Source organism: Mesocricetus auratus, unplaced genomic scaffold (assembly GCF_017639785.1).
Source record: "Mesocricetus auratus isolate SY011 unplaced genomic scaffold, BCM_Maur_2.0 Super-Scaffold_6730, whole genome shotgun sequence".
NCBI classification, from domain to species: domain Eukaryota; kingdom Metazoa; phylum Chordata; class Mammalia; order Rodentia; family Cricetidae; genus Mesocricetus; species Mesocricetus auratus.
The window spans coordinates 80,503,926-80,519,037 of NW_024429184.1; the positions used below are offsets into that span (position 1 = coordinate 80,503,926).

At 39.8% G+C, this 15,112-nt stretch overlaps 1 protein-coding gene across 6 annotated transcripts in view; it reads right to left on the reverse strand.

The window, feature by feature from the left end:
• Positions 1–15,112, reverse strand: part of Dym (dymeclin) — a 254,334-nt gene that overhangs the window by 116,519 nt on the left and 122,703 nt on the right. For 4 of the 6 annotated variants that reach the window (XM_040741590.1, XM_040741589.1, XM_040741585.1 and 1 more), the window contains exon 14: positions 50–214. The exons of the other annotated variants lie outside the window; for them this stretch is intronic. In XM_040741590.1, coding sequence (XP_040597524.1) covers positions 50–214 — 165 coding nt within the window. The remainder of the gene's footprint in view (positions 1–49; positions 215–15,112) is intronic. 6 annotated transcript variants of the gene reach the window in all.

Below are 15,112 nucleotides of genomic sequence, written 5' to 3' on the forward strand. Positions count from 1 at the left end.
GGGCACATAACATGCAACATGCAATAAATGGACAGCAGAGGTTAATAACCTGGACGCATAGGACCTGAGAATGTGAGAGCAAGTTAAAGACAAGAGTTCCTCTCCATTGTCACTGAGGGTCGAGAAGCAATGCTGAAGCGTGGAGCAGTGAGAGTGGGGAAAATAGAGTTTGTCCAACACATAGACATATCTCCGCAAGTGGCGGCAGGTATAACTGAAAGACAAAGGCAAAAGAAGAGAAACAGAAGAGAGGTGTTTTCCTTTGAAAAAACAAATTATCCTTTATATCCTCAAAGCTTTCTGTGTCTTCACTAGACAGTATGGGGGTGGCTGGACAGGGGGTACTTTTAAAAGAGCATAAACAAGAAAACAAACTACCAGAGTAAAGATGGGCAAAGATCTGCCCAAACACCTCAGGAAAGACATATACAGATGGCAAATGAGTACAAACATGGTACTCTGCACTGTATGGCATTACAACAGTGCAAACAACGAGACATCACTACAGGCTTATTAGAATAATCAATATCCATCTGATGGCACCACATGCTAGTGAGAACAGAGAGCAACAGGAACTCTCACTCTGGTTGAAGAAAATCCAAAATAGCATAGTCAACTTAGGAAACAACAGGGCAGTTTCTGACAAAACTACTCATCATGTTCTTTGAAATCTTCCCAAAGGCATTGAAAACTTTCATAAATATGAAATTGTGCACATGCATGTGTATAGTGCCTTTATTCACACTTGGAAAATCTTGGCAGCAAGTGAGGTGTATTTCCACAGGCAACTATGTAAGCTAGGGTATATCCACACAATGGAATATTTGGTGCTAGGTAGAAATATGCTATTGTGAAAAGTTACAGGAGAACCCAAGTGCATATTACTAAGAAAACTAATCCATAAGTATATATACTATGGTCTCAGATGGTCTTCTGGGAAGGGCAAATTAAAGAGTCCACATGAAGATCACAGTTGTGAGAGATTGTAGTGAAGGCGATGTTGAAAAGGCAAAGCAGTAAGAATTTTTAGGACAATGGAATTATTTTATCTCATATGATCATCATGAATACTGTCCATTATGCATTTGCCGAAATCCAAATCATCTTAACCCTAATGTAAACATACAGTCTTTGATGTGTGCCAGCACAGGTTCATGAGCTGCATCAAATGTCCCACTCTGGAACAGCATGCAGACAGCAGAGAAGACTGAATATGGGGATATGGGAATCCCCTACACTTTCTGTTCAACTTTACTGTGAACCTAAAAGTGCTCTTTCAAAAAAGCAGACAAAAAATTCTCAAAATATAATAATACACCCACACCCACCCCCCCCCACACACACACTTGCCCAATAGTCAACCACATGAAACTTGCCTTGGTAGAATAAGGTGACAGAAGGTATACAAATACACTTCTAGAGTGATAACATTACAACATGAAAGACAAAGAGAATAAGGGAGGGGATTCAGGAACCCCAGAAGACTGGATCTAGTATGGTCACAGGCAGTTTTAGAACACTGGGTACTTGATCTCCATAATCTTTGGTTGTATAAACACAGAACCAAAAAATAAAACAACAAAAAGAAAAAGCTGTAAAGTTCTACAATCTTTTGATGTTATATTACAAAAAAATAAAATAATAAAAGGAATAATACAGACTATTATTTCACTGGTGGCAAATTATATGCCACTAAAACATAACAAGTTTAGGGGTTGGAGAGATGACTCAGTGGTTAAGAGCACTGATTGCCCTTCCAGAGGATCCTGGTTCAATTCCCAGGTCTTCTTCATGTGTACTATGTTCATAAATGCCTTCCAGACACGACTGATGCAGCATACATCAGTCTCACAATTGTAAATATAATTCCAATGGATCTGATGCCCTCTTCTGGCCTCTGTAGTGCAGGCACATGCTGCACAGATACACATGCAGACATAACAAGTTTGAAAGAAGAAAATGTGTATTTTTTAAGACAAGGCAAACAACAAAATAATGAACACATCAAGTAACATACCTACATTAACTCTTTAAGACCAATGTAAAGAACTACACCTCAAAGTATATAAAGTTATCAAGAGAGTAGTAGGCATCTTTAAAGTATGTTGAACCCCAAATTAATAAACTGGAAGTATGTTGAACAATCCACTCATTCATTAACCACTGGCCCACCATCAACTATAAACAGCTAAATACTGTGTACCAAGTCCTATGTACCAGCCTTCTTCATGTGTAGCTAACTATGCTGAATACCAGCTTTCTATGTGTGTGACTGTATGTATACCAGCCTTCTTCATGTGTAACTGTGCTGTATACCAGCTTTGTATGTGTGTAACTGTATGTATACCAGCCTTCTTCATGTGTAACTGTGCTGTATACCAGCTTTCTACGTGTGTAACTGTATGTATACTGGCCTGCTACACTTTTAACTGTGCTGTATACTAGCTTTCTATATGTGCAATTGTATGTATACCAGCCTTCTTCATGTGTAACTTTATGTATACTGGTCTTCTTCATGTGTACTATGTTCATAAATGCCTTCCAGACACAACAACTGATGCAGCATACATTCTACCCAGACAAAATCCCAACACAGAGAAGGCAAAATGGATACATGCAGTTCCATTCCTAATCAAGAAGCTATCTGCGATTGATGCCTGTTGGGGAAGGGAAAATCAATTTTATCCAATGGACTGTCACTAGGTATATAAACAGTACTCTGGGGCAGGGCCCATGCCCAGGAGCAGTTGACCAGTACAAAATGGACTCCCTGTTTTTTGGGTACATTTTTTGTTTCATCAAACATTTCAAAATGAGAGCTAGACATAATGATAAAAAAGTGGTTAAATTTTAATACTTATAGAATCTGGGTAAAACGTGAATGAAAATTATTTGTACAAATTTTGCAATATTTTCTAAGTTCAATTTCAAGATGAAAATCTTAGAAAATAAAATGAATACTAAGACATAAAACATTAATGAATTTTTAATTAAAAAAGAAAGCAAAACTACTATCTTTCACAAGTCTGTGCCGTGTGCTACACAGCATGTCAGTCTGACCTCCATATTGAAGTGTTGGAAACCAGAAAAACTACAGCATGGGAAAGAAGCAAATGTGGTCTAGAATCAGCCCATTTAAAAAAAAGTCACTGTTGCTTAACATTATACTTTCATAAAAAAGAAATCTCCTAGTGCTTTCTTATATGGAAATGTCCCAGATTATGCAATGTACAGTTCTGACATGTTGCTTGATATCATTACCCTTCCCAAATGTTCTGTCCTAGAACAACATCCGAGCCTGCAAAGCTTGCCAAAAACCACACACACAAAAGTAAGGTTTAAAGAGAATTTTACAGTCAAGTCTTCTAGCAATGGATATTACTTGTACTTTGACAATAAAATTGTACTGTTTTCATAGCAACTTCTCACTAAGTATTTTCTTACTTATCCACATACTTTCAGAGCTTTCAAAGGAAAATGACACTGCCAACTCAGGTTGAACATAAAATGCTCAGAATATCCTGTTCTTTTTAGTTTCCCCCATCTCTTCCTTCCCCTCTCTTCCTTCCCTGTTGTTGTCTTTTTCCCTTCCTTCAAGAAAGTTTAACACATCCACTAACACACAGAATATTGACAAAGATATTATAAGAAAAGAAAATTATATGCCAATCAATATTCTTGATGAACAGATGCAAAAATCCCCAATAAAATATTAACAATGGAATTTAACAGTGTGACAAATCCATAATCCACTATGATAAAATCTCTAGGATGGAAGAATGGTTTGACATATATAAACCAATAAACATTCTATATAACATCAAAGAATTGAAGGACAAGTGCACATAGTTGCCTTATTATATGTAGAAAAAGCATCAGAAATATTCCTTTAAGATTAAAACAAACAAACAAACAAACAAAAACCCAAACCAAAACAGCCAGTAGTGGTGGTACACACCTTTAATCTGAACATTCAGGAGGCAGAAACAGACAATCTCTGTGAGTTCGAGGACAGCCTTGTATACAGAGTGAGTTCTAGGACATCCAGGACTGTTACACAGAGAAACCCTGTCTCAAAAAACAGATAGCAAACAACCCTCATCAAATTAGGTACAGAGGAAATGGAATAATACCTTAACACCATAGAGGGAGCCCAGTGCTAACAAAGAAAACCAGAAGTCTAGTGAAAGTGAGGACACCCAACCTCAGCATTTCGGTTCAACAGAATATTGAGTCCTTGCCAAAGCAATTAGACAAGACACACACACACACACAAATAGATACACTATAGCTTCTAAATATAATTTGCATATATGGTTGTTTCTCTTCACATCTAAAACTCTAACACCAGTTGTAGGCGGAGTTTCTCTGTGTCTTGGCAGCTGCTCCCTAATAACCATGCAGAGACTTATTGTTGATTATAAATGCTCAGCAGATAGCTCAGGCTGGTTACTAGCTAACTTAAATTTTAAATTAACCCATATTTCTTATCTAGCCTCCACCACATGGCACGTTCATCTTGGTTCTTGCTGCATCTCTCAAGACTCCTCAGACTCCACCCTTCTTTTTCCCAGCATTCTCTCTGTCCTGAAAATTCTGCCTAGCTATTGGCCAATCAGCTTTTGTATTAACAATGAGGACAATACATATTTACAGTGTACAAAGATTCTTCCACAGCAACAATTACTGTCATGTCCACAAAAAGAAAGCATTCCATGAAATACAGTTTCTAGACCTAACTGCCACAAAAGACAACACAAAGATCCTTCCAGCAGGCAAAGATGAACTAAGAAAGTATGTTCACCAAGTAACTGACACACATAAACTACACATAAAAGTTTAAGAATTCATAATAAAATAAAACAAACATGGGAAATTCCAAATAACAATGTATTGATTGCTTTTAGAGGTAAGAAAGGAACCACTATCTGTTTCTGAAAATTAAAGACTGAGTATTGGTAGAAAAAAATGGAGTACCAATCCTAGTTATCCAACTTAGCAGTGCTGTTAGAGAAATTTCTTCTTTATAGAATTCTACCTTAGACATTAAGGACTTAGCATTATAAGGAAGAAACTCACTCAACAGCCTGAAATGACTAATTCAGTCAAAGATCATCAAGTAGATAAGCCATTACATGTACCAGTTGATAAATCTCATTAAGTCCAAGCAATTAGTATGTTCTTACAGTATAAGAAAATAGGAACACTTGTTATCTTATTTGCCAAAAATTGAATTTGAATATCAGTCTTCTGGAGTAATATTCAGTCACAGAAGAGATTAATGAGAAGAAATGGAAAGGACGTAAGAAGCAAGGACACGAAGCTAGACTGGAATCTGTAAGACAAGCAAGCTGTTACGTAAGTTAGGGTTAGGTTAGGGGAGGCAGAAGGGCTCGGGACAGCAAAGTGCTGATTTTTTACAAGCATCAGGACCTCATCTCACGGTGGCAGGTGCTTGTCACCTCAGTGATGGAGAGGTACAGACAGGAGGATCCACAGGGTTCACTATCTAGCCAGCCTAATATAATCCATGAACCCCAAGTCCCAGTGAGAGACCCTGTCTCCAGAGAGGAGGAAAAGAGGAAGGAAAACAAGGAAGGAAGGAAGGCACTGTGCAGTAGATGATAGAGCAACAGCTTCCTTTTGTAAAGAGCTAGAGAGCAAATATCTATCTTTTCCTCATCTATCTCATAAATATCCAAGACAGAAATAATGAAATATTGTGTGAGTACCATATTAGGATTTTGTTCTGAACTTACCAAAATGAAGACTTCTTAGGTAATCAGCCATAATGTAGATATGAATTTGCTATCATGTGGTACTGAGGAATTGTTGCCAATATTCTCAGGAGGACACATGAAGTAGATAATTAACTTGGTATGGGTAGATTAAAAAGTGTTACAAACAAGAGCCTTCATCAGATCAGATTGGCAACATAAGATTTTTCTGAAAATTTCGGAGGACACACAAAGCTAAGTAGGAGAAGGAATGTAACAGAAGGAACAGCACAGAGAACACGGGAAGGAAACACAGCAGGAGCTAACCCTGAGGGAGAAGGGTGGAGGTCGGGGAGAGTTGGGTCTTTCCCCAGGAGATAGGAGGATCCCAAGTGCATCAATCTGAGGGATTTCTGGATGAGTTCTGATTTTGAAGTCATCAGTCTACTTGTGAACTGAAGAGGAAGAGTTGACAGCAGACCCAGGAAAGTTCACAGGGTAAGGTAGAAGACTCAAACAATGGATGGCAGAGAAATATTAATTGATAAGACTTGGCAATGAATTGGACATGGTCAACAAGAGAAAAGAACTGTGTCCCAGGTTCTTGGATTACATGAAAGGTGGTATCATTTACTAAGAGGAATGAGGAAGCACGGTCAAGAAAGACCAGGAAAGGAAAAGGTTTCCATTTTAAACCTAAGGAGAACCTGAAAAGACGCAAGATATCATCGTCAAGAGTCTGGTGGGCCACATAGGCCAAAGAGCTCAGAGATGTGTGCTCCTGAGTTATTGTTCTGAAGATGGGAGAGGCTGTGGTCATCCTGGAAAGGGAGAAGAAAAGATGCGGTGGGGGTGTGCTGGATAGTTTTATGTCATTTGATACAAGATAAGAGTCACTGGAAAGGAGGGAACCTCAATTGAGAAAATGTCTCTATATGATTCGGCTTCTCTTAATTAAGGCAAACGTGGGGTATTTTCTTAATTAGTTATTGATGAGGAGGGCCCAGACCATGGTGGGTGGTGCCATCTCTGGGCTGGTGGTCCTGGATTCTATAAGAAATCAGGCTGAGCAAACCATGGGGAGCAAGACAGTAAGCAGTGCCCCTCCATGGCCTCTGCATCAGCTCCTGCTGCCAGGATCCTGCCCTCTGTGAGTTCCTGTCCTAACTTCCTTCAGTGATGAACTAAGATCTGGTGTAAGCCAAATAAACCCTTTCCTCCCCAGCTTGTTTTTTGGTCGTGGCATTACATTACAACAATAGTAACCATAACTGGTGTGTGTATGGGAAGGCATGTCTCTGCTTCATTTACATCCTCCTCAAGTGGGAATGCTGAAATCCTAACTGCCACGGGAAAAACATCAAGAAGTTGCGTCTTTGGCAAGCAATTGGAATCAGATGAAGAGTCCTGAGGATTGGCTTCTTTGGATGTAAAGGCGCAGAGAAAAACAAAACAAACAACAAACAATCTAAAAACCAGGAAGTGGGTCCTCACTAGACAATAAATCCACTCTCTCCCCTGGATCCTGAACTTCCTAGAATCCAAAAGCATGAGAAACAAATTTTGTTGTTTATAATAAATCCACTCAGTGGCATTTTGTCATAGCAACTGAAACTAAGGCAGGGTAACGAGAAAAATTACCCTTTGTTATCACCACGAAATTACTTCACATGAGATGCTCAGCCACCCAGAGCACACGGATACTCTTCTATAGGTCAGTGGCTTGGTTCCCAACACCTACATGGTGGCTTGTAAACATCTGTAACTCCAGTTCCAGGGATCTGACACCCTCTTCTGGCATCTGCAGGCACTAGGCACACACATAGTATGCAGACATACATGCAGTCAAAACACTCAGACACATAAAAATAAAATAAAATAACTTAAAAAATTAACTGTTCAAATTTGTTACCTATTGTAGTATTGGGGATTAAAAACCTACCATAAGTACTACCACTAATTTATAGCCCAGCCCAGTCACTTTAAATCTAGACGCAGGAAGATAAACCACTACAGAATTCTGAGTGGCCAAAGACCACAAGGAAGAAGAGGAAATACACACAGACTGTTTTAAACAAGCACACAGGTCTGGAGAGATGGCTTAGGTGTTGAGTGTGGGCTGCTCCTGCAGAGGCTGCAAGTTCAGTTCCCAGTACCCATAGTGAGTGGCTCAGAATTGTTTGTAACTCTGGCTTCAGAGACTCTGACACCTCTGTCCTCAGCAGGCACCTGTACCCATGTGCACACACCCACAAAAAAGCACATAATTACAAATTAAAGAAATAAAATCCTAAATGGAACCCAGTGTTAATGAAGTTAAGCACAGCATCTCCAAGGACAGGACTTTCTATCTCAGTAAGATGTGATAGTGTGGATATGGGTCATGTGTGTCTCCTGAGATTTTGTGTGCTGAAGGCTTGTTCCTTGTGTGGGGTATGGAGCATTAAGAGGTAGGACCTAGTAGGAGGTATGGAGGTTCTAGCTTTCAAGAGATTATGTGTGATTTCCCAGGAGCAAGACTGAGCCTGACTGTGACAATGGTGCTAGATAAGTAACTTCTTGTTTGGAGAAGTGATGCCTGGCTCTCATGTTCACTCCAACCAGGATGCTTACTCACCAGAGGCTGACCCAGTGGGGCTGGCTGACTAGGGCCTTTAACCTCTGAAATTGTCAGCTTAATAAGTCACTTTTCTCATAAAGATTGAGAAAACGAGTGTGGTAGTTTGAATGTAATTGGCCCCATAAACTCATATGGAGTGGCACTCTTAGGAGATGTGGCTTTGTTAGAAAGGGTATGGCCTTGTTAAGAGGAAGTATGTCACTGTGGGGGTGGATTTTGAGGTTTCCTATGCTTAGGGTACTGTTCATTGTCTCAGTCAACTTCCTGTTGCTTGTAAGATGTAGGACTCTCAGCTATTTCTCCAGCACCACATCCGCCTGCACACAGCCATGCTCCCCATCATGATGAAATGGACTGAGCCTCTGAAACTGTAAGCCACCACCTCAATTAAAGGTTTTCCTCATAAGAGTTGCCCTGGTCATTGTGTCTCTTCACAGCAATAGAAACCTAACTGAGACAGGGGTGGGGGGGGGAGAGAAGGAGGGAAGAAGAAAGAGAGGAGGGAAGAAGGAGAGAGAGGGAAGAAGGAAGAGAAGGAGGGAAAGATTGTTTTGAGGAGAGTTTATCAAACATAACTAAGACAGTATGCAAGAAAACCCACCACATTGAAGTCCCTAGTGACTGACTGTCCTTGCTTCTAATAATAAGGAAAGCATTTATTAAAACTATAACTTGAATGCAAGATAATGAAATATACTTACTCTCATTGATTTGCTCACTTATACGAATTAAATATACATTAAGTTTCCAAGAGAGATTTCTATAAACCCAAAAATTTACAAAATAGCTCAAACACATAATTTTATACTGTTTTACACAGTTTATAACTCTTATATCCAAGCAATAAAATCCAGAAAATCTGGGACAGAAGTCAAGAAACTACACACAGTGGTGGAGGCATACCCTTGAATCATGTAGCTGCTTGGCAACAGAAGTTGTTTGTCCTCGAGATCGGCACACTGCTAGCAAGGACCACTCTGAGACCAGTAGGAAGGACTGACAGACTGGCCCAAGAACATGAGAAAGTACAATCCGTTACTCCACTGCCAGCTCTAGGGATGAGGTGCCCTCACCCAGCCTAAAGAATAAGAGACCCTGAGGATAAGAGCACTCCCCAACACTGCTAACATGAATATCTATGCAAACTTGTATCTCAATTGCTAAGGAAATTCAACCCAAGACAGCCCCAAATTCATAGCGGCAAACTTAGATATTACCAATATGATATTTAATAAAATTCTGTGCTGACTACAATTTTCCATTAAGTACTTTTTTTGTTGTTGTTTTTGGTTTTATGTATTGTTTTGGAGGCTGTCGGTCCAGCCCAGCTTCGAACTCACAGAGGCCCACCTGCCTCTGCCTCCCGAGTGCCGGGATTAAAGGCGTGCACCACCACCGCCTGGCTCCATTAAGTACTTCTATCCTATTTTAAGTCACTTGAAATAAACATTAAAAAGTTTAAACGATCAATTATAGAAACTTAAAAAACAGAAAATAGATTTAAAAAAAACTCAGACAGAAATGTTACCATCTTTGTCAAGTACTAGCTTATTCACTGAAATGAAAACCTGTTACATTAGACACAAACCTGGGAGAAGATAGAGAATTAGCCATGTCATGTCTTTTGTGTTTGTTTGTTTGTTTGTTTTTCAAGACAGGGTTTCTCTGTGGCTTTGGAGGCAGTCCTGGAACTAGCTCTTATAGACCAGGCTAGTCTCGAATTCACAGATCCCTGCCTCTGCCTCCTGGGTGCTGGGATTAAAGGCATGCGCCAGCACCGCCCAGCCACCATGTCATGTCTTAAACTTGTTTCCAGGTATGTGAGAGTTTCAACTCATCTTTTAGGTTTTGATCAGTGTTACTCACAAAAGCACACAAGACACACAGACACACGCGCGCGCACACACACACACACACACACACACACACACACATATACACACACCATGGGGGGGGATACTTGGATATATTGATTTTTCACATACTATCAAAGCAGATTAGCCACTTGAAAATAAATTTACAGTCAGTGTCACATATGTCAGGTGTCTAAAAACACTGACGAAGCAGGGGTAATTGACATAGTATTCATTGGGTATACCATTGTCCCTTGTTTTAAAGATGCTCCAATCTACATTTACTGGTATGATTAGAGAGATCAGTTTATTGCCAGCATTCCTTTCTATATGGCATACTTTCAAACAAAACAAAAGCAAAACTTTTGACTTTGGACAAAATAAAAAACAAATGTCACAATTCCCCATTACAGACATTTGCTCCTTCTAGAAAAACACAGGCTTTTAAGATTTTTGAATTCTTAGCCAGGCGTGGTGGTAAACACCTTTAATCCCAGGACTTGGGAGGCAAAGTCAGAGGCAGGAGAATCTCTGAGTTCGAGGCCAGTCTGGTCTGCAGGAGTTTGAGGACAAGGAGCTACACTGAGAAACCCTGTCTTGAAAACAAACAAAATTTTGAATTCTTAAGATTAGGGTGAAATCCTATGCTTCCGGAAACAGGAAGTTAAAGATCTTGCTCTGGGTTCTGCACCTGCCTCTCCAGAGTGACCTGCTCCACCTCACCCCAGTGAGTTCCCACTCCCACCGGCCTTCACTGGGACACCTGATGACTTCATGTACACCTTGGTGCTTTCCCTCTGCGGTACTGCCTCACTCTCTGCTTTTCTGCCACACTTAAGCATAAGCTCTTTGAGGACAGCTTCTGAATTTTTACCTCTGCTTCCCTAGTACCTGGAACAGTGCCTGGCAATGAAGGTGTGCTGTTTATTGATTTACAGGAGGAAAACTGGCAAAAATCATCATTCTATACTCCAAACTACAAACTAGCTTGCTTATGCGAGTTCCATGCATCACAATTACCCTTATATTATTCTGACAACCACAGTTCAGGTTAGGATATGAGCTGGAGTCATAACCATAAACATAAAATTACCTCCCTCCTCAGCACCAAGCAAAGGTTCATAAATCACTGACAACAGGAAGTCACACACAGTAATTTCCCTCTAAGGCTTTAACTGTCTTTTGTTTTGGTTTGATTTTTAAGTCTTTAAAAACAAAAAGCTAAACCATGGTCTGTCTATTTTACAGAAGTGTACAGGATTTAATTATTTTAACCACCTCAAGCACCCAAGCAGAAGCTTTCCAGTGTCTTCTACAGAGCAGAAGAACAGAATGGCCCAAGTGGACCTCACGATTGGCCAATATGAAGTGACTACTAGCTATCGTCAATTTCATCTTATGAGTTATTTTGGACTTTCTGGTACAAAAATCAGCACTATTTCTCATAATTTGTGCATTACAATAGTCTATATGCCCTTCAAATATGAAAGTTGTAGATGTAGGTCTAGAAAATGGGCAAGATGGTGCAAAAGAGATCATGAAGGGAAAGGTGATTGTGCACTTCCTGGGGACCTGTCACAGAGAAAAGCAAGTTAAGGAAGATCTATGTCGGATGGAGGAGACTGAAGTTGTTACCTCATGCTGCAATGAAGTCACCAGCTTTCTAACTCTTCCTTCTCATCCCCATGTTCTTATGGTCCAGGAGAAAAGTTTTCCAATAGCTACTAAGTAGTTATGGTCTAGGTGATATAAACAGCATAAAATTCAAGTGACAAGACAATTCTACATATTTACTATTTGACAAAAGGATGATGAATCTAGGATGACACAAACTGTATGAAGGGGGACGGGAATACTGTAGGTCATGAAGAGTTAGATATTAGGAGAAAAATGAAAGTGTATCATTGTTTCCACTGTTTGAAAGACCCTCACAGAAATGCAAGATACACAGAAAAAGGATTTAAGTGCAAAATATATAAAGAATTTCTACAATTCTAACAGAGAAGGCCCAGAGAAACTAATGTAAGAGGATGAGAACTGGAGCTTCAGTAGAGCATACACCTTAGAAGATGCTCAACAGTATGGAAACAAAAGTCACAAGGGAGCATCACATGCATATAAAATGGCATTCACAAAAAGACAAGACTAGATGCTGGTGAAGATGTGGAGTAACTGGAATGCTCACAGATGCTAACAGGAATCAAAATGGTACAGCCACTTTGCAAAAGAATTTGGCAGTTTCATATGAAGTTACAGACAGCAATTGCCATTCAACTGCCAAACACCACTTCTAGTATTTACTCAAGTCAAACGGAAACTTAGATTCCCACAGAAATCTCTATATAAATATTTATGGCAACTTCATACACAATTGCCCACACATGAAAAACACCCCAAATGTCCTTCCATGGGTGAATGGATAAAAGGCATGACCATATAATAGATTATTGTTCAGTAATAAAAAGAAATGATACACATAAGAACAGGGATACTGCGCCACATTCCTCAGACTGCATACTATATGGTTCCATTTACCACAAACTGGCAAAGGAAAACCACAGACAGAAAGGGGTGTGGGTATGTAGAAGGTCTAATACAAAGTAGCAAAGGGGAGTAGTTGGAGACAGAACTTTTTCTATTTTGACTATGGTAGCAAATAATAGTTTGTGATTTTCTCTATTGATCAATTATACAGTGAAGGGAAATTTTTTCTTATAAATAAAACAAATTTTAACCATCTTTACAAATTAGAAATACAGTTGGAGAGATGGTTTGTGGTTATGAGCATGTATTGTTCTTCTAGAGGACCTGCACTGGATTCCCAGCATCCATGTTAGGTGACTCACAGAAAACTGCTAACTCTAGCTCCAAGGGCCTATGGCCTCTGGGGTACCTGTACTCATATATGTATACATGCTTAAAAATAAGTACTAAAAAGGAATTAGAAACAATGGTTGTCTATGGCAGAGCTATCCTCTGTTAGTCTAGAAAGGAAGAAACTCAGAGTGTGTTAAAGTACACAGTGTGTCACGATACAGTGTGTGTCAGGGTACAGTGTATCAGGTTAGAGAGTTGGTCAGGATACAGAGTGTGCCCGGATACAGAGTGGATACAGTGTGTCAGAAAGGAAGAAACTCAGAGTGTATCAGGATACAGAGTGTGTCAGGATACACTGTGTCAGGATACAGAGTGTGTCAGGATACAGAGTGTGTCAGGATACACTGTGTCAGGATACACTGTGTCAGGATACTGAGTGTGTCAGGATACAGAGTATTTCAGGATACAGTGTGTGTCAGGATACAATGTGTGCCAGGATACAGAGTATCAGGGTACAGAATGTGTATACTCAACTCCTTATGTCTTGTTCAAGCACAGGCCACTTACCTTTAAAGAAAACCTTTAATAATCAAACCATTTTAATGTCTGTACATTTCACATCTCTCACTCCAACCTCAAATTATTCTTACTAATCTCAAAACAGAACTGTGATCTATCAGACAACTGGAAGTAAAACCTAGCGCTCACCATAACCACGGAAATTTCTCAGCTTCCTACCAAAGGGGACTATGCTGGAATAAGAATGAAGGAGTGCTTGCCACACCCTGGTGATACTGGACTGGCCATTCTACAGCAAGCTATGCATCCAAACAAATAAGAGGCTTATTAAAGAAGAGTTATTTCTCAAGGTCTTAATGGAAGTCAGAGGAAACAGTCAATGAGGCACTAAATATTTAATTCAAACACTCGCTATACTTGGTTTGGTAGTCTGAAATAGATGCCTTACAATTAATAAAGGTTTTCTCCAGAAGAATCCATATTCTGCTTCTTAATAGGTAAAATTCTACAGAGCACATATAAGACTAAATAACAAAGCAAGCAGAAAAGCCCAATAATCTATACACAGAAATAACACACCAAAGTTTTTATCTCACAAATATATTTTAAAACGCACACAAAGTTTAGTCAAATGAATACTAGCTTTAAAAAACACACAGACTTCACAAATGTACTAAAGAATGCTATTTTTCTAAGGATGCTATCCACAGAGAATCTCAATGAATCCTAAGACTGACCTTAGCGTGACATCTTTCAAGAATTGTGCTGTTTTCCCCTTAGCTACTCACTCCTGTTCAACTGCCTGAGAATGCACACACACACACACACACACACACACACACACACACACACACCTTTCTTCAAATGCAATTGGCATGAGACAGCAATATGTACAACAGAAGAAAGGCATAACAGAGATGCTTTGGAAGAGTAGGGACATGTCCTAGAGCCCTAACTCTGTCCCCATGGTCACCAACAAAGAAAATGAGAGATTTCCAGAAGAGAGCACAGACCCAAGTTTTAAAACCACTGTTTTTCAATAAGGTCAGCAAACAATCTCGCACTGGCCCTGCTCTGAGAAGCAGGAGGCCTCTTTACTTTTATCCATCTCTCCCGTGGTCTAAGTCCTCCTAGTTCTTCCACAGGAGAAAGGCATGGAGGGTGTGTGTGTGGGGGGGTGTCAGTTAAACACTTTAACACTGTTCAGCATGAAAGCTCCTGGTATAAGAATGACACCAGGGCATTGGTAGCCAAGCCTTTAATCCCAGCACTTGGGAGGCAGAGGCAGGTGGATCTCTTTGAGTTTAAGGCTAGCCTGGTCTACACAGTGAGTGCCAGGACAGGCTCCAAAGGAATACAAAGAAACCCTGTCTCAAAAAAAAAAAAAAAAAAAAAACACTACCTTGTTCACTTTGCAGTAGAGAGGATGAATTTGTACTTGGTTCCTCAGAGCTAGCAACAATCTAGAATCAACTCTAATGAGTTAAGCAGCAGCCACCGAAATGCTTAATTGTAGCAAACTTCTGCACTGGAACTGAAAATTTATCAGAGGGATCTTAGTCAAAGTCCAAATACAAACTAAACAT